A 25,466-nucleotide genomic window follows, 5' to 3' on the forward strand; every position below is an offset into this window, starting at 1 on the left:
CCTGGTGGAGCCTGAGCCTGCGGGGTGACCACCTCTCTATATGTGCTATCCACCACACTCTCTGCTTCACGGATACTCACCAGTGTCCCCAGCTCCAAAACACGGGCTTCCAGGAGTTGTAGCTGGAAACCCGTCTGCAGCAAGCTGGCCCCAGTACTGGAAATGTTCCCGGCCTCACACATTGAGCAAGGGGAGCAAACCAGAGATCTCCTGCCTTGACTTACCCTTTTAAATGAAAGCTTGGAAGGTGCTTGATACAGGTTGAATCCAATTCTCTACGGCTCGTCTTTGCTTGTCTTTGTCAACCTTGTCCACTACTTACCAATCAACTCTTTCCCTTGTAGCCTCAGCTGCAGCAGGGCAAGATCCCCTCTGAATATTTAAATTTACACAGCAAGGAGAAAAAGCATTGGGAACTGCGCATGTGCAGCATGCATTGGGAACTGCGCATATGCAGCATGCATTGGGAACGGCGCATATGCAGCATGCATTGGGAACGGCGCATATGCAGCATGCATTGGGAACGGCGCATATGCAGCATGCATTGGGAACGGCGCATATGCAGCATGCATTGGGAACTGCATGTGTGCAGCATGCATTGGGAACTGCACGTGTGCAGCATGCATTGGGAACTGCACATGTGCAGCAGCATGCATTGGGAACGGCACATGTGCAGCATGCATTGGGAACTGCGCATGTGCAGCTGGGAACTGCACATCACCCAGGAGCCTTGTGGGATTTCGCATTCATGATGATATTGGCTCTGGAAAAATAGTGCGATCTTGGAATTTGGGGGTCTTCAGAATTTCGGATAAGGGATGCTCAACCTGTATATAGAAGCTGACTGAAACGTTGGTTGTTGGGTTAGGAAGTACATGTTTGCAATATATATATATCTCTGTATATAAATTCTTATGGAAGTGTGTGAGGATTGATTCCAGCTCTACCTTTCACCATCTGGAATATAACACTCCCGGCTCCCCAAAGGCTGTCCACATCTACAAGTTACAAGTCAGGAGTGTGATGGAATACTGTCCACTTGCCTGGGTGAGTGCAGCTCCAACATGAAGCTCAACACCATTCAGGACAAAGCAACCCCGCTTGATTGGCACCTCAACGACCACCTTTAATATTCACTCCCTCCGCCACCAGCACACAATGATAGATGTGTACCATCTACAATATGCACTGCAGCAACTCGCCAGAGTTCCTTCAGCAGCACCTCCTAAACCTGTGGCTTTTACCATTTAGAAGAACAAGGGCAACAGGTACATGGGATCACCTGCAGGTAGCCCTCTAAGCTAAACAGTCATGACCCGGAACCATATCGCCATTGCTTCATTGTCCTTGGGTCAAAATCCTGGCATTCACTCCCTAACAGCACCCTGGGTTTGCCTACAATAGATGGACAGCTGCAATTAAAGAAGGCAGCTCATCACCACCTTCTCAAGGGCAACAAGAGTCGGCCTGGCCAGCCCAGCGACACCCGCTTTTCATGAATGAATTGAAGGAGATTGTGATGCCATTTGTCATTGTGAGGTCATACCAGTGACACTGCGACCTTTGCTCTCTCAATTTCTGATGCGTTTTCCCCGGAAAAAAGAAGAAAGGAATTGCATGGGTTGTTTCGGTGATCGGCAGCAGTTTCATGGCAGATTTTATTAATTGAATTTAAATTCCACGAGCTGCCATGGTGGGATTTGAACCGATTACCACTACGCCACCTTTTCCCCAAGTATATAGCAACTTGCATGACCTCAGGGTTTTTCAGCCAATGATGTAATGTTGAACTGCTGTCACATGGTAGTGTAGGAATGCACCAACTAATTTGCATACTGTAAGGAGCCACAAATAGGAATGAGGTAACAATCTGTTTTTGTGATGTTTGTTGAAGAATAAATATTGGAGTTGGACACTTGGGAGAACTCTCGTGTTTTGTTAGATCATTTACCTCCACATGAGAGGGCAGATGGATGTCTTGGTTGAATGTCTTATCCAAAAGATGCTACTCATGGCGGTGCAGCACACCCTGACCATTCCAATAGCATACATTATATGCTTAAGTTTCTGGAGTGGAAACTAAGCCGACAACCTGCTGACCCAGAGGTGAGAATACTACCCATTGAGTGAAGCAGACACGGGGTAAGAACCCGATAAAAGAGTCAGAAATCTGAAGCCTGATTGACTTTATTCTGTTCTCACCCTTGGCTCCAATCCCCAACATAGCTGAGGTCAGTGAACTTGGCACTGATCTGGATCGACCCCAGAATCATCTCAAAATGATTTAGTGCCACATCATAAAGTATTTTCAAGTAAGCTGATAGGTGCGATGCCATCAGCTCACAACAGATGAGACCGTTGCAGAATTCACAAGTGCCGCCATTAGTGTCCAAAATTGCCCTTAGTGTTGGGTGGGGTTACTGGGTTGTGGGGATAGGGTGGAGGTGTTGACCTTGGTTGGGTAGGGTGCTCTTTCCAAGAGCCGGTGTGGACTCGATGGGCCGAGTGGTCTCCTTCTGCACTGTAAATTCTATGATAATTTCAGGCAACACATGCTGATTGTGTAACAATGAATTGCATCTCATGAATGTGCTTTCCGATTGGTTAGATGCAGTTTCTATGACAACTGCAAAATGTCTAACCTCAACGGCAGCTACATCTTTGCTGGCCAATCAAAAATGAAAATGTATCGATGCAGTTCAATGATGGTTTCTATTTGTTCCAACTGGCTTGACTCACTCGTTGTCAATCCTGGAAATGTGTGTCCAAGAAGATAATGGAGCTGCCCTTTCGATATTTAAATAATTTGGGCTGTCCCAAGTTGATCAGCTGAACCATAAAAAGGACATTCTGTACCGAAAGGAGCTGCCTTAGGGGTATCGTGGCCATGGAGGATGCTGTCTTTGTGAGTATACTGCCCCTTGGCAACCAAATTGGAATAACATGCACTTTAGTTGAGCTTTTCGCAACCACAGAATATCTCTAAATGACCTAATAATAATAATTTATTGTCACAAATGGCTTCAATGAAGTTACTGTGAAAAGCCCCTCGTCGCCACATTCCGGCGCCTGTTCAGGGAGGCCGGTATGGGAATTGAACCCGCGCTGCTGATCTTGCTCTGCATTACCAGCCAGCTGTTTAGCCCACTGTGCTAAACCAGACCTACACGCAATGAGGAACTTCCTGAAGCATAGTCATCATGGTGGTATAGGAAACGCAGAAACCAAGTTACGCACAGCAAACTCACACAAACAGCAACACCAGAATAACCGAAAAATCTGATTTTTGACTTGTTGGCTGAGGGATAAGTATTGATCAGGTCACCATCTAACTAATCAAACTTAAAACAATATTACTACATAATGAGCCACGCCAGTGCTGTTACCAAATTGGCACCAAATTGAGACGGCACAATGGTTTGCCTGAGAGTCGCTGAACAGTACCCAGGTATAGCCTGGGCAACAAATAAACTTGCGGCTGAATCATTTTATTCACATAGGAATCAGGAAGGCAAGTGAAATATTGGCCTTTATCTCAAAGACGTGAGATATTAAAGGAGAGGCAACTTCACTTGTTAGGCCCCTCAAGAAGGATATAGAAGAGATTCGCTAGAAGGATATAATAATAATAATAATCTTTATTGTCACAAGTAGGCTTACATGAACACTGTAATGAAGTTACTGTGAAAATCCCCTAGTGGCCACATTCCACCACCTGTTCGGGTACACAGAGGGAGAACTCAGAATGTCCAATTCACCTAACAGCACGTCTTTCAGGGCTTGTGGGAGGAAACCGGAGCACCCGCAGGAAACCCGCGCAGACACGGGGAGAACGTGCAGATTCCGCACAGACAGTGACCCAAGCGGGAATCGAGCCTGGAACATTGGTGCTGTGAAGCAACAGTGCTAACCACTGTGCTACCGTGCCCATTTTGGGGTCTTAATGGATTCGGTTAGGATAAGATACAGAAGGGTAACTCAGCCCTTGAGCTTCGAAGGTTGAGGAATGATGTAACTGAGCAGTTTAAAATAATAAAGAGATTTTCTTGGGCGGATGAAGAGAATAGTATCCATTTGTGGCGGAATCCAGAATAGGCGTGCTCCATCTCAGAATCAAAGTTCGGTTGTTGGGAGTAAGATCTGGAAGCATCTTTTCACACAAAAGGTGGAAGAAATTTGAAACTCCTCCAAGGGGCTGCATACAGATGATGGGGATCAGTTGAAATTTTTAAGGATAACTTTTGTTGGGCGAGGCTCTGAAGGGTTGTTGAACAAGGTATGTGATGGAGTTGAGGTACAGATCAGCAATGGTCTGGTTGAATGATAGAATATGTTTAATGGACAGAATGGCCTCCTCCTATTCCTATCTAAGGGAGCCTTGTTGAATCTGAACTGGAAGTGTTTGATGCGAAGAGTGGTGGCCTGAAAGAGGAGAAATGCTCCTCACCTTGGTAAGCATCAAATAGAATTTAAAAGAATTTTGCATTGCTCGAGCCAAGGAATGAAACTCTTTACAATCAGACAACTCGTAAACATTAGACACTACACATTAATCTGATGAGTTCAAATGCAGCTTAAGGTCCCCTCAACTCTATGCCAGCAGTCTGCTGTGACTCCGCCCTCTACAATGGCATGGGGCATTGGTGAGACACGATCTAGGGTACGTTTCACACTTTCACTCTCCTTACCTGAAGATCTCCTTACGTGTCTTTAAAGGTATGCAACTTGGGTTTACCAGACTGATTCCTGTCACAAATGGATTATTCTATGAGGTGAAATTGATTAGACTGGGTCTGCATTCTCTTACGTTTAGTAGAATTAAAGGTGATCTTATTTAAACATATTGGGTATGATTTTCTCTTCCTGTCGCGACCTGCGCCAATCCCGTTGCGGCTGGCACCTAGAGGCCCAATATGGGTTTTGATCCAATCACGAGACACCCAACCTGAAGCGCCAGCCGTGATCTGGATAACGTCCTCGCTGTTCGCAATCTGGATAACTTCCTCGCTGGATGCAATCTGGATAACGTCCTCGCTGGATGCAATCTGGATAACGCCCTCGCTGGATGCAATCTGGATAACGTCCTCGCTGGTCGCACTCTGGATAACGCCCTTGCTGGTCGCAATCTGGATAACATCCTCGCTGGATGCAATCTGGGTAACGTCCTCGCTGGTCGCAATCTGGATAACACTCTCGCTGGATGCAATCTGGATAACACCCTCGCTGTTTGCAATTTGGATAACGTCCTCGCTGGGTGCAATCTGGATAACACCCTCGCTGGTCGCAATCTGGATAACATCCTCGCTAGATGCAATCTGGATAACACTCTCGCTGTTCGCAATCTGGAAAAAGTCCTCGCTGGATACAATCTGGATAACACACTCGCTGTTCGCAATCTGGAAAACGTCCTCGCTGGATGCAATCTGGATAACACTCTCGCTGGTCGTAATCTGGATAACACCCTCGCTGGATGCAATCTGGATAACGTCCTTGCTGGTCGCAATCTAGATAACGTCCTTGCTGGTCGCAATCTGGATAACGTCCTTGCTGGTCGCAATCTGGATAACATCCTCACTGGATGCAATCTGGGTAACATCCTCGCTGGTCGTAATCTGGATAACGTCCTCGCTGGTCGCAGTCTGGATAATGTCCTCGCTGGTCGCAATCTGGATAACGTCCTCGCTGGAAGCAATCTGGATAACGTCCTCGCTGGTTGCATTCTGGATAACACCCTCGCTGTTCGCAATCTGGATAACACTCGCTGGATGCAATCTGGATAACACCCTCGCTGGTCGCAATCTGGATAACACCCTCGCTGGTCGCAATCTAGATAACGTCCTTGCTGGTCGCAATCTGGATAACGTCCTTGCTGGTCGCAATCTGGATAACATCCTCGCTGGATGCAATCTGGATAACACCCTCGCTGGATGCAATCTGGATAACACTCTCGCTGGTCGCAATCTGGATAACACTCTCGCTGGTCGCAATCTGGATAACGTCCTCGCTGGTCGCAATCTGGATAACGTCCTCGCTGGTCGCAATCTGGATAACACCCTTGCTGGTCGCAATCTGGATAACATCCTCGCTGGATGCAATCTGGATAACAGCCTCGCTGGTCGCACTCTGGATAACGCCCTTGCTGGTCGCAATCTGGATAACATCCTCGCTGGATGCAATCTGGATAACAGCCTCGCTGGTCGCACTCTGGATAACGCCCTTGCTGGTCGCAATCTGGATAACATCCTCGCTGGATGCAATCTGGATAACAGCCTCGCTGGTCGTAATCTGGGTAACGTCCTCGCTGGATGCAATCTGGATAAGAGCCTCGCTGGATGCAATCTGGATAACAGCCTCGCTGGTCGCAACCTGGGTAACGTCCTCGCTAGATGCAATCTGGATAACTCCCTCGCTGGTCGCAATCTGGATAACAGCCTCGCTGGTCGCAATCTGGGTAACACTCTCGCTGGTCGCAATCTGGATAACAGCCTCGCTGGTCGCAACCTGGGTAACGTCCTCGCTGGTCGCAATCTGGGTAACACCCTCGCTGGTCGCAATCTGGATAACAGCCTCGCTGGTCGCAATCTGGGTAACACCCTCGATGGTCGCAATCTGGATAACAGCCTCGCTAGTCGCAATCTGGGTAACACCCTCGCTGGTCGCAATCTGGATAACGTCCTCGCTGGTCGCAATCTGGATAACGTCCTCGCTGGATGCAATCTGGATAACACCGTCGCTGGTCGCAATCTGGATAACGTCCTCGCTGGTCGCAATCTGGGTAACATCCTCGCTGGTCGTAATCTGGATAACGTCCTCTCTGGTTGCAATCTGGATAACGTCCTCGCTGGTCGCAGTCTGGATAATGCCCTCGCTGGTCGCAGTCTGGATAACGTCCTCGCTGGTCGCAATCTGGATAACGTCCTCGCTGGAAGCAATCTGGATAACGTCCTCGCTGGTTGCAATCTGGATAACGTCCTCGCTGGTCGCAGTCTGGATAACGTCCTCGCTGGTTGCAATCTGGATAACGCCTCGCTGGAAGCAATCTGGATAACGTCCTCGCTGGTTGCAATCTGGATAACGTCCTCGCTGGAAGCAATCTGGATAACGTCCTCGCTGGTTGCAATCTGGATAACGTCCTCGCTGGAAGCAATCTGGATAACGTCCTCGCTGGAAGCAATCTGGGTAACGTCCTCGCTGGTTGCAATCTGGATAATGTCCTCGCTGGAAGCAATCTGGATAACGTCCTCGCTGGTTGCAATCTGGATAACACCCTCGCTGTTCGCAATCTGGATAACACTCGCTGCATGCAATCTGGATAACACCCTCGCTGGTCGCAATCTGGATAACGTCCTCGCTGGTCGCAATCTGGATAACACTCGCTGCATGCAATCTGGATAACGTCCTCGCTGGTCGCAATCTGGATAACGTCCTTGCTGGTCGCAATCTGGATAACACTCTTGCTGGTCGCAATCTGGATAACGTCCTTGCTGGTCGCAATCTGGATAACGTCCTCGATGGTCGCAATCTGGATAACACTCTCGCTGGTCGCAATCTGGGTAACGTCCTCGCTGGTCGCAATCTGGATAACGTCCTCGCTGGTCGCAATCTGGATTACGCCCTCGCTGGATGCAATCTGGATAACAACCTCGCTGGTCGTAATCTGGGTAACGTTCTCGCTGGATGCAATCTGGATGACACCCTCGCTGGTCGCAATCTGGATAACGTCCTCGCTGGTCGCAATCTGGGTAACACCCTCGCTGGTCGCAATCTGGATAACAGCCTCGCTAGTCGCAATCTGGGTAACACCCTCGCTGGTCGCAATCTGGATAACGTCCTCGCTGGTCGCAATCTGGATAACGTCCTCGCTGGATGCAATCTGGATAACACCGTCGCTGGTCGCAATCTGGATAACGTCCTCGCTGGTCACAATCTGGATAACGTCCTCGCTGGTCGCAATCTGGATAACATCCTCACTGGATGCAATCTGGGTAACATCCTCGCTGGTCGTAATCTGGATAACGTCCTCTCTGGTTGCAATCTGGATAACGTCCTCGCTGGTCGCAGTCTGGATAATGCCCTCGCTGGTCGCAGTCTGGATAACGTCCTCGCTGGTCGCAATCTGGATAACGTCCTCGCTGGAAGCAATCTGGATAACGTCCTCGCTGGTTGCAATCTGGATAACGTCCTCGCTGGAAGCAATCTGGATAACGTCCTCTCTGGTCGCAGTCTGGATAATGCCCTCGCTGGTCGCAGTCTGGATAACGTCCTCGCTGGTTGCAATCTGGATAACGCCCTCGCTGGAAGCAATCTGGATAACGTCCTCGCTGGTTGCAATCTGGATAACGTCCTCGCTGGAAGCAATCTGGATAACGTCCTCGCTGGTTGCAATCTGGATAACGTCCTCGCTGGTTGCAATCTGGATAACGTCCTCGCTGGAAGCAATCTGGATAACGTCCTCGCTGGAAGCAATCTGGGTAACGTCCTCGCTGGTTGCAATCTGGATAATGTCCTCGCTGGAAGCAATCTGGATAACGTCCTCGCTGGTTGCAATCTGGATAACACCCTCGCTGTTCGCAATCTGGATAACACTCGCTGCATGCAATCTGGATAACACCCACGCTGGTCGCAATCTGGATAACGTCCTCGCTGGTCGCAATCTGGATAACGTCCTTGCTGGTCGCAATCTGGATAACGTCCTCGCTGGTCGCAATCTGGGTAACGTTCTCGCTGGTCGCAATCTGGATAACGTCCTCGCTGGTCGCAATCTGGATAACGTCCTTGCTGGTCGCAATCTGGATAACACTCTTGCTGGTCGCAATCTGGATAACGTCCTTGCTGGTCGCAATCTGGATAACGTCCTCGATGGTCGCAATCTGGATAACACTCTCGCTGGTCGCAATCTGGGTAACGTCCTCGCTGGTCGCAATCTGGATAACGTCCTCGCTGGTCGCAATCTGGATTACGCCCTCGCTGGATGCAATCTGGATAACAACCTCGCTGGTCGTAATCTGGGTAACGTTCTCGCTGGATGCAATCTGGATGACACCCTCGCTGGTCGCAATCTGGATAACGTCCTCGCTGGTCGCAATCTGGATAACGTCCTCGCTGGATGCAATCTGGGTAACACCCTCGCTGGTCGCAATCTGGATAACACCCTCGCTGGTCGCAATCTGGATAACGTCCTCGCTGGTCGCAATCTGGATAATGTCCTCGCTGGTCGCAATCTGGATAAAACCCTCGCTGGTCGCAATCTGGATAACACCCTCGCTGGTCGCAATCTGGGTAACACCCTCGCTGGATGCAATCTGGATAACGTCCTCGCTGGTCGCAATCTGGATAACGTCCTCGCTGGAAGCAATCTGGATAACGTCCTCGCTGGTTGCAATCTGGATAACGTCCTCGCTGGTTGCAATCTGGATAACGTCCTCGCTGGTTGCAATCTGGATAACGCCCTCGCTGGAAGCAATCTGGATAACGTCCTCGCTGGTTGCAATCTGGATAACGTCCTCGCTGGAAGCAATCTGGATAACGTCCTCGCTGGTTGCAATCTGGATAACGTCCTCGCTGGAAGCAATCTGGATAACGTCCTCGCTGGAAGCAATCTGGATAACGTCCTCGCTGGTTGCAATCTGGATAATGTCCTCGCTGGAAGCAATCTGGATAACGTCCTCGCTGGTTGCAATCTGGATAACACCCTCGCTGTTCGCAATCTGGATAACACTCGCTGCATGCAATCTGGATAACACCCTCGCTGGTCGCAATCTGGATAACGTCCTCGCTGGTCGCAATCTGGATAACGTCCTTGCTGGTCGCAATCTGGATAACGTCCTCGCTGGTCGCAATCTGGATAACACTCTTGCTGGTCGCAATCTGGATAACGTCCTTGCTGGTCGCAATCTGGATAACGTCCTCGATGGTCGCAATCTGGATAACACTCTCGCTGGTCGCAATCTGGGTAACGTCCTCGCTGGTCGCAATCTGGATAACGCCCTCGCTGGAAGCAATCTGGATAACGTCCTCGCTGGTTGCAATCTGGATAATGTCCTCGCTGGAAGCAATCTGGATAACGTCCTCGCTGGTTGCAATCTGGATAACACCCTCGCTGTTCGCAATCTGGATAACACTCGCTGCATGCAATCTGGATAACACCCTCGCTGGTCGCAATCTGGATAACGTCCTCGCTGGTCGCAATCTGGATAACGTCCTTGCTGGTCGCAATCTGGATAACGTCCTCGCTGGTCGCAATCTGGATAACACTCTTGCTGGTCGCAATCTGGATAACGTCCTTGCTGGTCGCAATCTGGATAACGTCCTCGATGGTCGCAATCTGGATAACACTCTCGCTGGTCGCAATCTGGGTAACGTCCTCGCTGGTCGCAATCTGGATAAAACCCTCACTGGTCGCAATCTGGATAAAACCCTCGCTGGTCGCAATCTGGATAACGCCCTCTCTGGTTGTAATCTGGATAACACCCTCGCTGGTCGCAATCTGGATAACGCCCTCGCTGGTCGCAATCTGGATAACGCCCTCGCTGGTCGCAATCTGGATAACGCCCTCGCTGTTCGCAATCTGGATAACGCCCTCGCTGGTCGCAATCTGGATAACGCCCTCGCTGGTCACAATCTGGATAAAACCCTCGCTGGTCGTAATCTGGATAACGTCCTCGCTGGATGCAATCTGGATAACGTCCTCGCTGGTCGCAATCTGGATAACGTCCTCGCTGGTCACAATCTGGATAACGTCCTTGCTGGTCGCAATCTGGATAACGTCCTCGCTGGTCGCAATCTGGATAACACTCTCGCAGGTCGCAATCTGGATAACGTCCTTGCTGGTCGCAATCTGGATAACGTCCTCGATGGTCGCAATCTGGATAACACTCTCGCTGGTCGCAATCTGGGTAACGTCCTCGCTGGTCGCAATCTGGATAACGCCCTCGCTGGATGCAATCTGGATAACAACCTCGCTGGTCGTAATCTGGGTAACGTTCTCGCTGGATGCAATCTGGATAACGTCCTCGCTGGTCGCAATCTGGGTAACACCCTCGCTGGTCGCAATCTGGGTAACACCCTCGCTGGTCGCAATCTGGGTAACACCCTCGCTCGTCGCAATCTGGATAACGTCCTCGCTGGTCGCAATCTGGATAAAACCCTCGCTGGTCGCAATCTGGATAACACCCTCGCTGGTCGCAATCTGAATAATGTCCTCGCTGGTCGCAATCTGGATAACGCCCTCGCTGGTCGCAATCTGGATAACGCCCTCGCTGGTCGCAATCTGGATAATGTCCTCGCTGGTCGCAATCTGGATAACGTCCTCGCTGGTCGCAATCTGGATAACGTCCTCGCTGTTCGCAATCTGGATAACACCCTCGCTGGTTGCAATCTGGATAACACCCTCGCTGGATGCAATCTGGATAACACCCTCGCTGGTCGCAATCTGGATAACGTCCTCGCTGGTCGCAATCTGGATAATGTCCTCGCTGGTCGCAATCTGGATAACACCCTCGCTGGTCGCAATCTGGATAACGTCCTCGCTGTTCGCAATCTGGATAACACCCTCGCTGGTTGCAATCTGGATAACACCCTCGCTGGATGCAATCTTGGTAACACCCTCGCTGGATGTAATCTTGGTAACACCCTCGCTGGTCGCAATCTGGATAACACCCTCGCTGGTTGCAATCTGGATAACACCCTCGCTGGATGCAATCTTGGTAACACCCTCGCTGGTCGCAATCTGGATAACGTCCGAGCTGGACGCAATTTGGGTAACACCCTCGCTGGATGCAATCTGGATAACACCCTCGCTGGTCGCAATCTGGATAACACCCTCGCTGGTCGCAATCTGGATAACACCCTCGCTGGTTGCAATCTGGATAACACCCTCGCTGGTCGCAATCTGGATAACACCCTCGCTGGTCGCAGTCTGGATAACGCCCTCGCTGGATGCAATCTGGATAACGTCCTCGTTGGATGCAATCTGGATAACACCCTCGCTGGTTTAAATCTGGATAACGTCCTCGCTGGTCGCAATCTGGATAACGTCCTCGTTGGATGCAATCTGGATAACACCCTCGCTGGTCGCAATCTGGATAACGTCCTCGCTGTTCGCAATCAAAATCACGCCCTCGCTGATCGCGATCTGAATAACGTGCTCACTAGGCGCGAGTAATGTCCTCGCTGGGCGAGCTCTGTATAAAGTTCTCTCTGGGTGCAAGTAATGCCCTCACTGGGTACGAGTAACGCTCTCACTGGGTATGACCTGGATTACACCCTCACTGACCGTGAGTAACGACCTCGCTGGGCACGCTCTGGATAATGCCCTCAGTGGACGTGAGTAACGCAGTTGCTGGGCACGAGTAATGCCCTCACTGGGCGCGCTCTGGAAACACTCTCGATGGACGCGAACTGGATAACACCCTCACTGGACGCGAGTAACGCCCTCGCTGGGCATGAGTAATGCCCTCATTGGGCACGCTCTGGAAACACTCTCGCTGGGTGCGATCTGGATAATGCGCTTGCTGGGTGCGAGTAACGCCCTCTCAGGGCGTGCTCTGGATAACGCCCTGGCTGGCCATGAGGAACGTCCTCGCTGGGCATGAATTGGATAACACCCTCACTGGGCACGAGTAATGCCCTTGCTGTGCACACTCTGGATAACGCCCTCGCTGGGCATGATCTGAACAAAAGAACAAAGAACAAAGAAAAGTACAGCACAGGAACAGGCCCTTTGGCCCTCCAAGCCCGTGTCGACCATGCTGCCCGACTAAACTACAATCTTCTACACTTCCTGGGTCCGTATCCCTCCATTCCCATCCTATTCATGTATTTGTCAAGATGCCCCTGAAATGTCACTATCGTCCCTGCTTCCACCACCTCCTCCGGTAGTGAGTTCCAGGCACCCACTACCCTCTGCGTAAAAAGCTCGCCTCGTACATCTCCTCTAAACCTTGCCCCTCGTACCTTAAACCTATGCCCCCTAGTAATTGACCCCTCTACCCTGGGGAAAAGCCTCTGATTATCCACTCTGTCTATGCCCCTCATAATTTTGTAGACCTCTATCAGGTCGCCCCTCAACCTCCGTCTTTCCAGTGAGAACAAACCGAGTTTATTCAACCGCTCCTCATAGCTAATGCCCTCCATACCAGGCAACATTCTGGTAAATCTCTTCAGCACCCTCTCTAAAGCCTCCACATCCTTCTGGTAGTGTGGCGACCAGAATTGAACACTATACTCCAAGTGTGGCCTAACTAAGGTTCTATACAGCTGCAACATGACTTGCCAATTCTTATACTCAATGCCCCGGCCAATGAAGGCAAGCATGCCGTATGCCTTCTTGACTAAATTCTCCACCTGTGTTGCCCCTTTCAGTGACCTGTGGACCTGTACACCTAGATCTCTCTGACTTTCAATACTCTTGAGGGTTCTACCATTCACTGTATATTCCCTACCTGCATTAGACCTTCCAAAATGCATTACCTCACATTTGTCCGGATTAAACTCCATCTGCCATCTCTCCGCCCAAGTCTCCAAACAATCTAAATCCTGCTGTATCCTCTGACAGTTCTCATCGCTATCCGCAATTACACCAACCTTTGTGTCGTCCGCAAACTTACTAATCAGACCAGTTACATTTTCCTCCAAATCATTTATATATACTACAAACAGCAAAGGTCCCAGCACTGATCCCTGCGGAACACCACTAGTCACAGCCCTCCAATTAGAAAAGCATCCTTCCATTGCTACTCTCTGCCTTCTATGACCTAGCCAGTTCTGTATCCACCTTGCCAGCTCACCCCTGATCCCGTGTGACTTCACCTTTTGTACTAGTCTACCATGAGGGACCTTGTCAAAGGCTTTACTGAAGTCCATATAGACAACATCCACTACCCTACCTGCATCAATCATCTTTGTGACCTCGTCGAAAAACTCTATCAAGTTAGTGAGACACGACCTCCCCTTCACAAAACCATGCTGCCTCTCACTAATACGTCCATTTGCTTCCAAATGAGAGTAGATCCTGTCTCGAAGAATTCTCTCCAGTAATTTCCCTACCACTGACGTAAGGCTCACCGGCCTGTAGTTCCCTGGATTATCCTTGCTACCCTTCTTAAACAGAGGAACAACATTGGCTATTCTCCAGTCCTCCGGGACATCACCTGAAGACAGTGAGGATCCAAAGATTTCTGTCAAGGCATCAGCAATTTCCTCTCTAACCTCCTTCAGTATTCTGGGGTAGATCCCATCAGGCCCTGGGGACTTATCTACCCTAATATTTTTTAAGACACCCAACACCTCGTCTTTTTGGATCTCAATGTGACCCAGGCTATCTACACACCCTTCTCCAGACTCAACATCTACCAATTCCTTCTCTTTGGTGAATACTGATGCAAAGTATTCATTTAGTACCTCGCCCATTTCCTCTGGCTCCACACATAGATTCCCTTGCCTATCCTTCAGTGGGCCAACCCTTTCCCTGGCTACTCTTGCTTTTTATGTACGTGTAAAAAGCCTTGGGATTTTCCTTAACCCTATTTGCCAATGACTTTTCATGACCCCTTCTAGCCCTCCTGACTCCTTGCTTAAGTTCCTTCCTACTTTCCTGATATTCCACACAGACTTCATCTGTTCCCAGCCTTTTAGCCCTGACAAATGCCTCCTTTTTCTTTTTGACGAGGCTTATAATATCTCTCGTTATCCAAGTTCCCGAAAATTACCATATTTATCCTTCTTCCTCACAGGAACATGCCGGTCCTGAATTCCTTTCAACTGACACTTGAAAGCCTCCCACATGTCAGATGTTGATTTACCCTCAAACATCCGCCCCCAATCTAGGTTCTTCAGTTCCCGCCTAATATTGTTATAATTAGCCTTCCCCCAATTTAGCACATTCACCCTCGGACCACTCTTATCCTTGTCCATCAGCACTTTAAAACTTACTGAATTGTGGTCACTGTTCCCGAATGCTCCCCTACTGAAACTTCTACCACCTGGCCGGGCTCATTCCCCAATACCAGGTCCAGTACAGCCCCTTCCCTAGTTGGACTGTCTACATATTGTTTTAAGAAGCCCTCCTGGGTGCTCCTTACAAACTCTGCCCCGTCTAAGCCCCTGGCACTAAGTGAGTCCCAGTCAATATTGGGGAAGTTGAAGTCTCCTATCACCACAACCCTGTTGTTTTTACACTTTTCCAAAATCTGTCTACCTATCTGCTCCTCTATCTCCCGCTGGCTGTTGGGAGGCCTGTAGTAAACCCCCAACATTGTGACTGCACCCTTCTTATTCCTGATCTCTACCCATATAGCCTCACTGCCCTCTGAGGTGTCCTCCCACAGTACAGCTGTGATATTCTCCCTAACCAGTAGCGCAACTCCGCCAGCCCTTTTACATCCCCCTCTATCCCGCCTGAAACATCTAAATGCTGGAACGTTTAGCTGCCAATCCTGCCCTTCTCTCAACCAGGTCTTTGTAATGGCAACAACATCATAGTTCCAAGTACTAATCCAAGCTCTAAGTTCATCTGCCTTACCCGTAATACTTCTTGTATTAAAACATATGCACTTCAGGCCACCAGACCCGCTGTGTTCAGCAACTTCTCCCTGTCTGCTCTGCCTCAGAGCCACACTGTCCCTATTCCCTAGTTCTCCCTCAATGCTCTCACCTTCTGACCTATTGCTCCCGTGCCCACCCCCCTGTCATACTAGTTTAAACCCTCCCGTGTGACACTAGCAAACCTCGCGGCCAGGATATTTATGCCTCTCCAGTTTAGATGCAACCCGTCCTTCTTATATAGGTCACACCTGCCCCGGAAGAGCTCCCAGTGGTCCAGATAACGGAAATCCTCCCTCCTACACCAGCTGTTTAGCCACGTGTTTAGCTGCTCTATCTTCCTATTTCTAGCCTCACTGGCACGTGGCACAGGGAGTAATCCCGAGATTACAACCCTAGAGGTCCTGTCTTTTAACTTTCTGCCTAGCTCCCTGAACTCCTGCTGCAGGACCTCATGCCCCTTCCTGCCTATGTCATTAGTACCAATATGTACAACGACCTCTGCCTGTTTGCCTTCCCCCTTCAGGGTGCCCTCTACCCGTTCGGAGACATCCTGGACCCTGGCACCAGGGAGGCAACATACCATCCTGGAGTCTCTTTCACGTCCACAGAAGCGCCTATCTGTGTCCCTGACTATAGAGTCGCCTATGGCTAATGCTCTTCTGTGCTTTGACCCTCCCTTCTGAACATCTGAGCCAGCCGTGGTGCCACTGAACTGGTTGCTGCTGGTTTCCCCTGATAGTCTATCCCCCCCGACAGTATCCAACTGTTCGAGAGGGGGACAACCACAGGGGATTCCTGCACTGGCTGCCTGCCCTTTCTGGTGGTCACCCATTTCTCTGCCTGCACCTTGGGTGTGACCACATTTATATAACTGCTAACTATGACGCTTTCTGCCACCTGCATGCTCCTAAGTGCATCCAACTGCTGCTCCAATCGAACCATACGGTCTGTGAGGAGCTCCAGTTGGGTGCACTTTCTGCAGATGAAGCCATCCAGGATGCTGGAAGCCTTCCGGACCTGCCACATCTCACAGCCAGAGCACTGCACCCCTCTAACTGACATTGCATCAACTAATTAGTAAATTAAAGTTAAAAGTTTTTTTTAAAGTTACTGTTAACAATATGTTTCCTAGCACTAGATTTCTACTATAAATGTGAAAGCTAAATACTGTACTCTCCGATCTCTGGCTTAGATACCTCTCAAAATTATAATTAAGTAATTATGTTTAATTAGTTTACCAATGCTTAATTTTTTTAATTTAGTGTAGATTCCCAACCAGCCAATCAGGTCACAGCTTTTCTGTGATGTCACTTCAGTTTTCCCCCCCCCGCCCCACACACACAATTTGAAAAGGTGATTTGGATTACGCCCTCGCTGGGCGTGAGTAGCGCCCTCACTGGGTGTAAGTAATGCCCTCACTGGGTGTGAGTAATGCCCTCACTGGGTGTGAGTAATGCCCTCACTGGGTGTGAGTAATGCCCTCACTGGGTGTGAGTAACACCCTCACTGGGCGTGAATAATGCCCTCACTGGGTGTGAGGAACACCCTCACTGGGTGTGAGTAACCCCCTCACTGGGTGTGAGTAATGCCCTCACTGGGTGTGAGTAATGCCCTCACTGGGTGTGAGTAACGCCCTCACTGGGCGTGAATAATGCCCTCACTGGGTGTGAGGAAGACCCTCACTGGGTGTGAGTAACGCCCTCACTGGGCGTGAATAATGCCCTCACTGGGCGTGAGTAACGCCCTCACTGGGCGTGAGTAACGCCCTCACTGGGTGTGAGTAACGCCCTCACTGGGTGTGAGTAACGCCCTCACTGGGCGTGAATAATGACCTCACTGGGTGTGAGTAACACCCTCACTGGGTGTGAGTAACGCCCTCACTGGGCGTGAATAATGACCTCACTGGGTGTGAGTAACACCCTCACTGGGTGTGAGTAACACCCTCACTGGGCGTGAATAATGCCCTCACTGGGTGTGAGTAACACCCTCACTGGGCGTGAGTAACACCCTCACTGGGCGTGAATAATGCCCTCACTGGGTGTGAGTAATGCCCTCACTGGGTGTGAGTAATGCCCTCACTGGGTGTGAGGAAGACCCTCACTGGGCGTGAATAATGACCTCACTGGGCGTGAGTAACACCCTCACTGGGCGTGAATAATGACCTCACTGGGCGTGAGTAACACCCTCACTGGGTGTGAATAATGACCTCACTGGGCGTGAGTAACACCCTCACTGGGCGTGAATAATGACCTCACTGAGCGTGAGTAACACCCTCACTGGGTGTGAATAATGACCTCACTGGGTGTGAGGAAGACCCTCACTGGGCGTGAATAATGACCTCACTGGGTGTGAGGAAGACCCTCACTGGGCGTGAATAATGACCTCACTGGGTGTGAGGAAGACCCTCACTGGGCGTGAATAATGACCTCACTGGGCGTGAGTAACACCCTCACTGGCACGAATCATATTTTGGGAGCCTTTACTCTCATCTACCTTTGTGCAGCCTGTTTGAGGCTGCATCCCCCAGCACTGGCTAGACCTCAAGCAAACAGCTTTACTCTGTATCTAACCCCGTGCTGTACCTGTCCTGGGAGTGTTTGATGGGGACAGTGTAGAGTGAGCTTTACTCTGTATCTAACCCCGTGCTGTACCTGTCCTTGGAGTGTTTGATGGGGACGGTGTAGAGGGAGTTTTACTCTGTATCTAACCCCGTGCTGTACCTGTCCTGGGAGTGTTTGATGGGGACAGTGTAGAGTGAGCTTTACTCTGTATCTAACTCCGTGCTGTACCTGTCCTGGGAGTGTTTGATGGGGACGGTGTAGAGGGAGTTTTACTCTGTATCTAACCCCGTGCTGTACCTGTCCTGGGAGTGTTTGATGGGGACAGTGTAGAGTGAGCTTTACTCTGTATCTAACTCCGTGCTGTACCTGTCCTGGGAGTGTTTGATGGGGACAGTGTAGAGGGAGCTTTACTCTGTATCTAACCCCGTGCTGTACCTGTCCTGGGAGTGTTTGATGGGGACGGTGTAGAGTGAGCTTTACTCTGTATCTAACCCCGTGCTGCACCTGTACTGGGAGTGTTTGATGGGGACGGTGTAGAGGGAGCTTTACTCTGTATCTAACCCCGTGCTGTACCTGTCCTGGGTGTGTTTGATGGGGACAGTGTAGAGGGAGCTTTACTCTGTATCTAACCCCGTGCTGCACCTGTACTGGGAGTGTTTGATGGGGACAGTGTGGAGGGAGCTTTACTCTGTATCTAACTCCGTGCTGTACCTGTCCTGGGCGTGTTTGATGGGGTTAGTGTAGAGGGAGCTTTACTCTGTATCTAACTCCGTGCTGTACCTGTCCTGGGAGTGTTTGATGGGGACAGTGAAGAGGGAGCTTTACTCTGTATCTAACCCCGTGCTGTACCTGTCCTGGGCGTGTTTGATGGGGTTAGTGTAGAGGGAGCTTTACTCTGTATCTAACTCCGTGCTGTACCTGTCCTGGGAGTGTTTGATGGGGACAGTGAAGAGGGAGCTTTACTCTGTATCTAACCCCGTGCTGTACCTGTCCTGGGAGTGTTTGATGGGGACAGTGTAGAGGGAGCTTTACTCTGTATCTAACCCCGTGCTGTACCTGTCCTGGGAGTGTTTGATGGGGACAGTGTAGAGGGAGCTTTACTCTGTATCTAACCCCGTCCTGTACCTGTCCTGGGAGTGTTTGATGGGGACAGTGTAGAGGGAGCTTTACTCTGTATCTAACCCCGTGCTGTACCTGTCCTGGGAGTGTTTGATGGGGACAGTGTAGAGGGAGCTTTACTCTGTATCTAGCCCCGTGCTGTACCTGTTCTGGGAGTGTTTGATGGGGACGGTGTAGAGTGAGCTTTACTCTGTATCTCACCCCGTGCTGCACCTGTCCTGGGAGTGTTTGATGGGGACAGTGTAGAGGGAGCTTTACTCTGTATCTAACCCCGTGCTGTACCTGTCCTGGGAGTGTTTGATGGGGACAGTGTAGAGGGAGCTTTACTCTGTATCTAACCCCGTGCTGTACCTGTCCTGGGAGTGTTTGATGGGGACGGTGTACAGTGAGCTTTACTCTGTATCTAACTCCGTGCTGTACCTGTCCTGGGAGTGTTTGATGGGGACGGTGTAGAGGGAGCTTTACTCTGTATCTAACTCCGTGCTGTTCCTGTCTTGGGAGTGTTTGATAGAGACAGTGTAGAGGGAGCTTTACTCTGTATCTAACCCCGTGCTGTACCTGTCCTGGGGGTGTTTGATGGGGACAGTGTGGAGAGAGCTTTACTCTGTATCTAACCCCGTGCTGTACCTGTCCTGGGAGTGTTTGATGGGGACAGTGTAGAGGGAGCTTTACTCTGTATCTAACCCCGTGCTGTACCTGTCCTGGGAGTGTTTGATGGGGACGGTGTAGAGGGAGCTTTACTCTGTATCTAACCCCGTGCTGTACCTGTCCTGGGAGTGTTTGATGGGGACGGTGTAGAGGGAGCTTTACTCTGTATCTAAGCCCGTGCTGTACCTGTCTTGGGAGTGTTTGATAGAGAGTGTGGAGTGAGCTTTACTCTGTATCTAACCCCGTGCTGTACCTGTCCTGGGAGTGTTTGATGGGGACAGTGAAGAGGGAGCTTTACTCTGTATCTAACTCCGTGCTGTACCTGTCCTGGGAGTGTTTGATGGGGACAATGTAGAGGGAGCTTTACTCTGTATCTAACGCCGTGCTGTACCTGTCCTGGAGTGTTTGCTGGAGACAGGGCAGAGGGAGCTTTACTCTGTATCTAACCCCGTGCTGTACCTGTCCTGGGAGTATTTGATGGGGACAGGGCAGAGGGAGCTTTACTCTGTATCTAACTCCGTGCTGTACCTGTCCTGGGAGTGTTTGATAGAGAGTGTGGAGTGAGCTTTACTCTGTATCTAACCCCGTGCTGTACCTGTCCTGGGAGTGTTTGATGGGGACAGTGTAGAGGGAGCTTTACTCTGTATCTAACCCGTGCTGTACCTGTCCTGGGAGTGTTTGATGGGGACAGTGAAGAGGGAGCTTTACTCAATATCTAACCCCGTGCTGTACCTGTCCTGGGAGTGTTTGATGGGGACAATGTAGAGGGAGCATTACTCTGTATCTAACGCCGTGCTGTACCTGTCCTGGAGTGTTTGCTGGAGACAGGGCAGAGGGAGCTTTACTCTGTATCTAACCCCGTGCTGTACCTGTCCTGGGAGTATTTGATGGGGACAGGGCAGAGGGAGCTTTACTCTGTATCTAACTCCGTGCTGTACCTGTCCTGGGAGTGTTTGATAGAGAGTGTGGAGTGAGCTTTACTCTGTATCTAACCCCGTGCTGTACCTGTCCTGGGAGTGTTTGATGGGGCAGTGTAGAGGGAGCTTTACTCTGTATCTAACCCGTGCTGTACCTGTCCTGGGAGTGTTTGATGGGGACAGTGTAGAGGGAGCTTTACTCTGTATCTGACTCCGTGCTGTACCTGTCCTGGGAGTGTTAGATGGGGACAGTGTAGAGGGAGCTTTACTCTGTATCTACCCCCGTCCTGTACCTGTCCTGGGAGTGTTTGATGGGGCAGTGTAGAGGGAGCTTTACTCTGTATCTGACTCCGTGCTGTACCTGTCCCGGGAGTGTTTGATGGGGACAGTGTGGAGGGAGCTTTACTCTGTATCTAACCCGTGCTGTACCTGTCCTGGGAGTGTTTGATGGGGACAGTGTAGAGGGAGCTTTACTCTGTATCTAACCCCGTGCTGTACCTGTTCTGGGAGTGTTTGATGGGGACGGTGTAGAGGGAGCTTTACTCTGTATCTAACCCGTGCTGTACCTGTCCTGGGTGTGTTTGATGGGGACAGTGTAGAGGGAGCTTTACTCTGTATCTAACCCCGTGCTGTACCTGTTCTGGGAGTGTTTGATGGGGACAGTGTAGAGGGAGCTTTACTCTGTATCTAACCCCGTGCTGTACCTGTTCTGGGAGTGTTTGATGGGGACGGTGTAGAGGGAGCTTTACTCTGTATCTAACCCCGTGCTGTACCTGTCCTGGGAGTGTTTGATAGAGAGTGTGGAGTGAGCTTTACTCTGTATCTAACCCCGTGCTGTACCTGTCTTGGGAGTGTTTGATAGAGAGTGTGGAGTGAGCTTTACTCTGTGTCCTTTGGCAACTGTTTCACCTTGATAAAGCCAAATATTTGATATACGTGGTGTAAAAAAATAATGTTGGCCCTCTCTTCACAGGCTGGAGATATATATGTCCAATATATGAGGAAGCATTTTCCGGAAGTCTTTACAGGTCAGTTGCCCGCCGCCGGTCTGTATTCTGAGTAAATCTATTCAGTGTAAGAAAGATGGAGTTACTGTTTCGAGTTTGTAAAGATTATTTCTGATTGTATAACTAAGCAGTTGAATCCCGTTTAATTTCCCACTTCCACTCAGACACGGGGAGAAAGTGCAAACTCCACACGGACAGTGACCCAAGGCTGGAATTGAACCTGGGTCCCTAGCGCTGAGAGGCAGCAGTGTTAGCCACTGTGCTGCCATGAGACATAATAAACCAACACTGGAACACTCCACACACTCAACATTGAAGGATGCTCAGAAAATTCTCTCGGTAGAATTCTCCCATGTGGGACCAACCCCCGTGGTGGGCGAGGGGATGGGGGGAGTCTTTCCTGTACCAGAGGCCCATGGGAGAAACCGAGCCAGATCTTTTGTCCTGGCACAATGAATTATTCATCTGGAGGTTTTACCGTCTTCCATGGCCGGGCAGGCTTGATAGGTTAGCTGGGGTTACGGGGATAGGGTGGAGGTGTGGGTTTAAGCAGGGTGCCATTTCCAAGAGCCGGTGCAGACTTGATGGGCTGAATAGTCTCCTTCTGCACTGTAAATTCGATGATACTATGATTCTCTAGCACACAGCCCACCATCATGACTGGATGCCATAATGAACAAGCGACTGACATCACTGACCCACCATTGCAGAAACACACGGAGGCTGGAAAATGGACCTCCTCGATGACACTGAAGCTGGAAGATCGACCGGATATGTGCTCCCCTTCCCCATTTATGTGGTGTTCCAAGGCCACTGGTAGCCTCTATCCTGAACTCCAGAGGTAGGCCAGGCCTTCGTCAAGCAAGTCCCGAACATTGGTCCAGGCATGTTCGGAACTGGCATGTTTTCCCGCTGGCATTGCAGAGAATCGGATGTTGGGAGAAGATTCCAGTTGGGCCTACGTCTGCAAGACATTAGCGAGATGCAAATAGTTCTCACTCCGGCCTCCAGTGGGTTTACCGATTTGCCAAGGCTGACGGCATCGGAAGATTCCACTGTAGTTCCACGCCAACAGGAAACCCGTTTGTCAGACTCCCGTCAAAATCTCTCCCCTCTCCCACCTCGACCGCCCACTGCCGTTGACACTGCCCAGGAAAGCAGCAAACCTGAGGACTGGGGAAAATTTAAAATTCAGCAGAGGAGGACAAAGGGTTTAATTCGGAAAGGGGAAATAGAATACCAGAGTAAGCTTGCAGAAAACATAAAAACTGACTGCAAAAGCTTCTATAGACATGTGAAGAGAAAAAGACTGGTGAAGACAAATGTAGGTCCCTTACAGTTAGAAAATGGTAAATTCATAATGGGCGACAAAGAGATGGTAGACCAGTTGAACAAACACTTTGGATCTGTCTTCACTAAGGAGGACACAAATAACCTTCCGGAAATACTAGGTGACAGATGGTCTAGCATGAAGGAGGAACTGAAGGAAATCCTTATTAGTCAGGAAATTGTATTGGGGAGATTGATGGGATTAAACCGTGATAAGTCCCCAGGGCCAGATGCTCTGCATCCCAGAGTACCTACGGAAGTGGCCCTCGAAATAGTGGATGCATTGGCGATCAGTATCCAGCATTCTATAGACTCTGGAAGAGTTCCAATGGATTGGAGGGTAGCTTATGTAACCCCACTTTTTAAAAATGGAGGGAGAGAGAAAACGGGGAATTATAGACCAGTTAGCCTGACATCGGTGGTGGGGAAAATGCTGGTGTCAATTATTAAGAATGAAATAACAGCATTTGGAAAGTGGGGACAGGGTTATCCATGTCTTAAAGGTACTCTCACATGACACTTGCGGCAGACAGGGATGTACAATTGTTGAAGTTCATCCAAGTGTTCTTTAAATGTCAGACTTAACTGTGCCACTCACCATCTTAATGAAGAATTCTACCATATTATGGTGACTCTTCCCGAAAGGATCTCACACCACAACGACGCTCATTAATCCTCTCTCATTGCACAATATCCAGTCTAGGATGGCCTGCTCTCTAGTTGGTTCCTCGACATATTGGTGAAGAAAAACATCCCTTATACACATCAGTTTGATTAGCCCAATCAATATGCAGTGTAGTCATCTATAATAACTGCTGCACCGTTACTGCACACATCTCTAATTTCCTGTTTGATGCAATCCCCAACCTCACAACCACTGTTTTGTAGTTTGTACACAACTCCCACTAATGTCTTTTGCCCTTTGGTGTTCCGCAGCTCCACCCATACAGATTCCACATTTTTCAGGCTAATGTCCTTCCTTACTATTGCATTAATCTCCTGTATAACTAGCAAAGCTACCCAACCACCCTTTCCTTTCCTTCTGTCTTTCCTGGATATTGAATATCCCCGGATGCTGAGTTCCCATCCTTGGTCACCCTGGAGCCAGGTCTCCGTGATCCCAATTACATCATATCCATTAATGATTGTCAGCGCTGATAATTCGTCGACCTTATTACAAATGTTCCTCGCATTGAGACACAGAGCCTTCAGGCTTGTTTTTGTTGACATTTATTGCCCTTTCAGAGTTATGGTGCAACGTGGCTCTTTTTGATTTTTGTCTTTGGTTCCCCTGCCTTCCACTTTTCCCTTTACTGTCCCCATCTTACTTCCCTCCGGCTTCCTGCATTGGTTCCCATCCCCCTGCCATATTAGTTTGAACCCTCCCCAACAGCAAACACCTCCCCTCACACCTTGGTTCCTGTCCTGCCCAGGTGTAGACCGGCTGGTTTGCACTGGTCCCACCTCCCCAAGAACAGGTTCTAATGTCCTAAGAATTTGAATCCTGCCCTCTTGCACCATCCCTCAAGCCACGTATTCATCATGTCTATTCTGCCATTCATACTCTGACTAGCACGTGGCACTTGTAGCAATCCTGAGATTACTACCTTTGAGGTCCTGCTTTTTAGCTTAACTCCTAACTCCCTAAATTCAGCCTGTAGGACCTCATCCTGTTTTTTTACCTATATTGTTGGTGCCTATATGCGCCACTACAGCTGGCTGTTCACCGTTCCCCTCCAGAATGCCCTGCAGCCGCTCCGAGACATCCTTGATCCTTGAACCAGGGAGGCAACACACCATCCTAGAGTCTCATTTGCGGCCACAGAAACGTCTATCTATTCTCCTTGCAATTAAATCCCCAATTACTCAGAGAGTAGCTCTGCCACACCTTTTCCTGCCCTCCTGTGCAACAGAGCAACCATGGTGCATTGAACGTGGCTGCTGCCACCTTCCCCTGGTGAGCCATAACCCCCAACAGTGTCCAGAACGGCATATATGATTTGGGGGAGATGACCGCAAGGGACCCCTGCACTGCCTTCTACCTTCCGCTGCCTGGTGGTCACCCATTTCCTATCTTCCTCAGTAATTTTTATCTGTGGTGTGACAAACTTACTGAACGAGCTGCCCACGATTTCCTCAGCATCCTGGGTACTCCGAAGTGAATCCACCTGCAGCTCCAGAGCCATCAAGGTGTCTGAGAGGAGCTGCAGTTGGACACACTTCCTGCATGTGAAGGAGTCAGGGACACTGGAAGCGTCCCTAAATTCCCACATCGCACAGGAGGAGCATGACACGGGTCTGGGATCTCCTGCCATGACTTAACTCTTAAGTTAACTTTACAT

The 25,466-nt window shown here is 49.9% G+C and overlaps 1 protein-coding gene across 4 annotated transcripts in view; it reads left to right on the forward strand.

Moving 5' to 3' along the window:
- The first annotated feature begins 2,012 nt into the window (after positions 1-2,012).
- Positions 2,013-25,466, forward strand: part of LOC140405816 (cytosolic carboxypeptidase 2-like) — a 310,411-nt gene continuing 286,957 nt past the window's right edge. For all 4 annotated transcript variants that reach the window (XM_072494234.1, XM_072494236.1, XM_072494235.1 and 1 more), the window contains exons 1-2: positions 2,013-2,106; positions 21,762-21,816. In XM_072494234.1, the coding sequence (XP_072350335.1) occupies positions 2,056-2,106; positions 21,762-21,816 (106 nt within the window). In that variant the 5' untranslated portion in view covers positions 2,013-2,055. The remainder of the gene's footprint in view (positions 2,107-21,761; positions 21,817-25,466) is intronic.

The sequence above is a fragment of the Scyliorhinus torazame genome, chromosome 2, assembly GCF_047496885.1.
Source record: "Scyliorhinus torazame isolate Kashiwa2021f chromosome 2, sScyTor2.1, whole genome shotgun sequence".
NCBI lineage: Eukaryota > Metazoa > Chordata > Chondrichthyes > Carcharhiniformes > Scyliorhinidae > Scyliorhinus > Scyliorhinus torazame.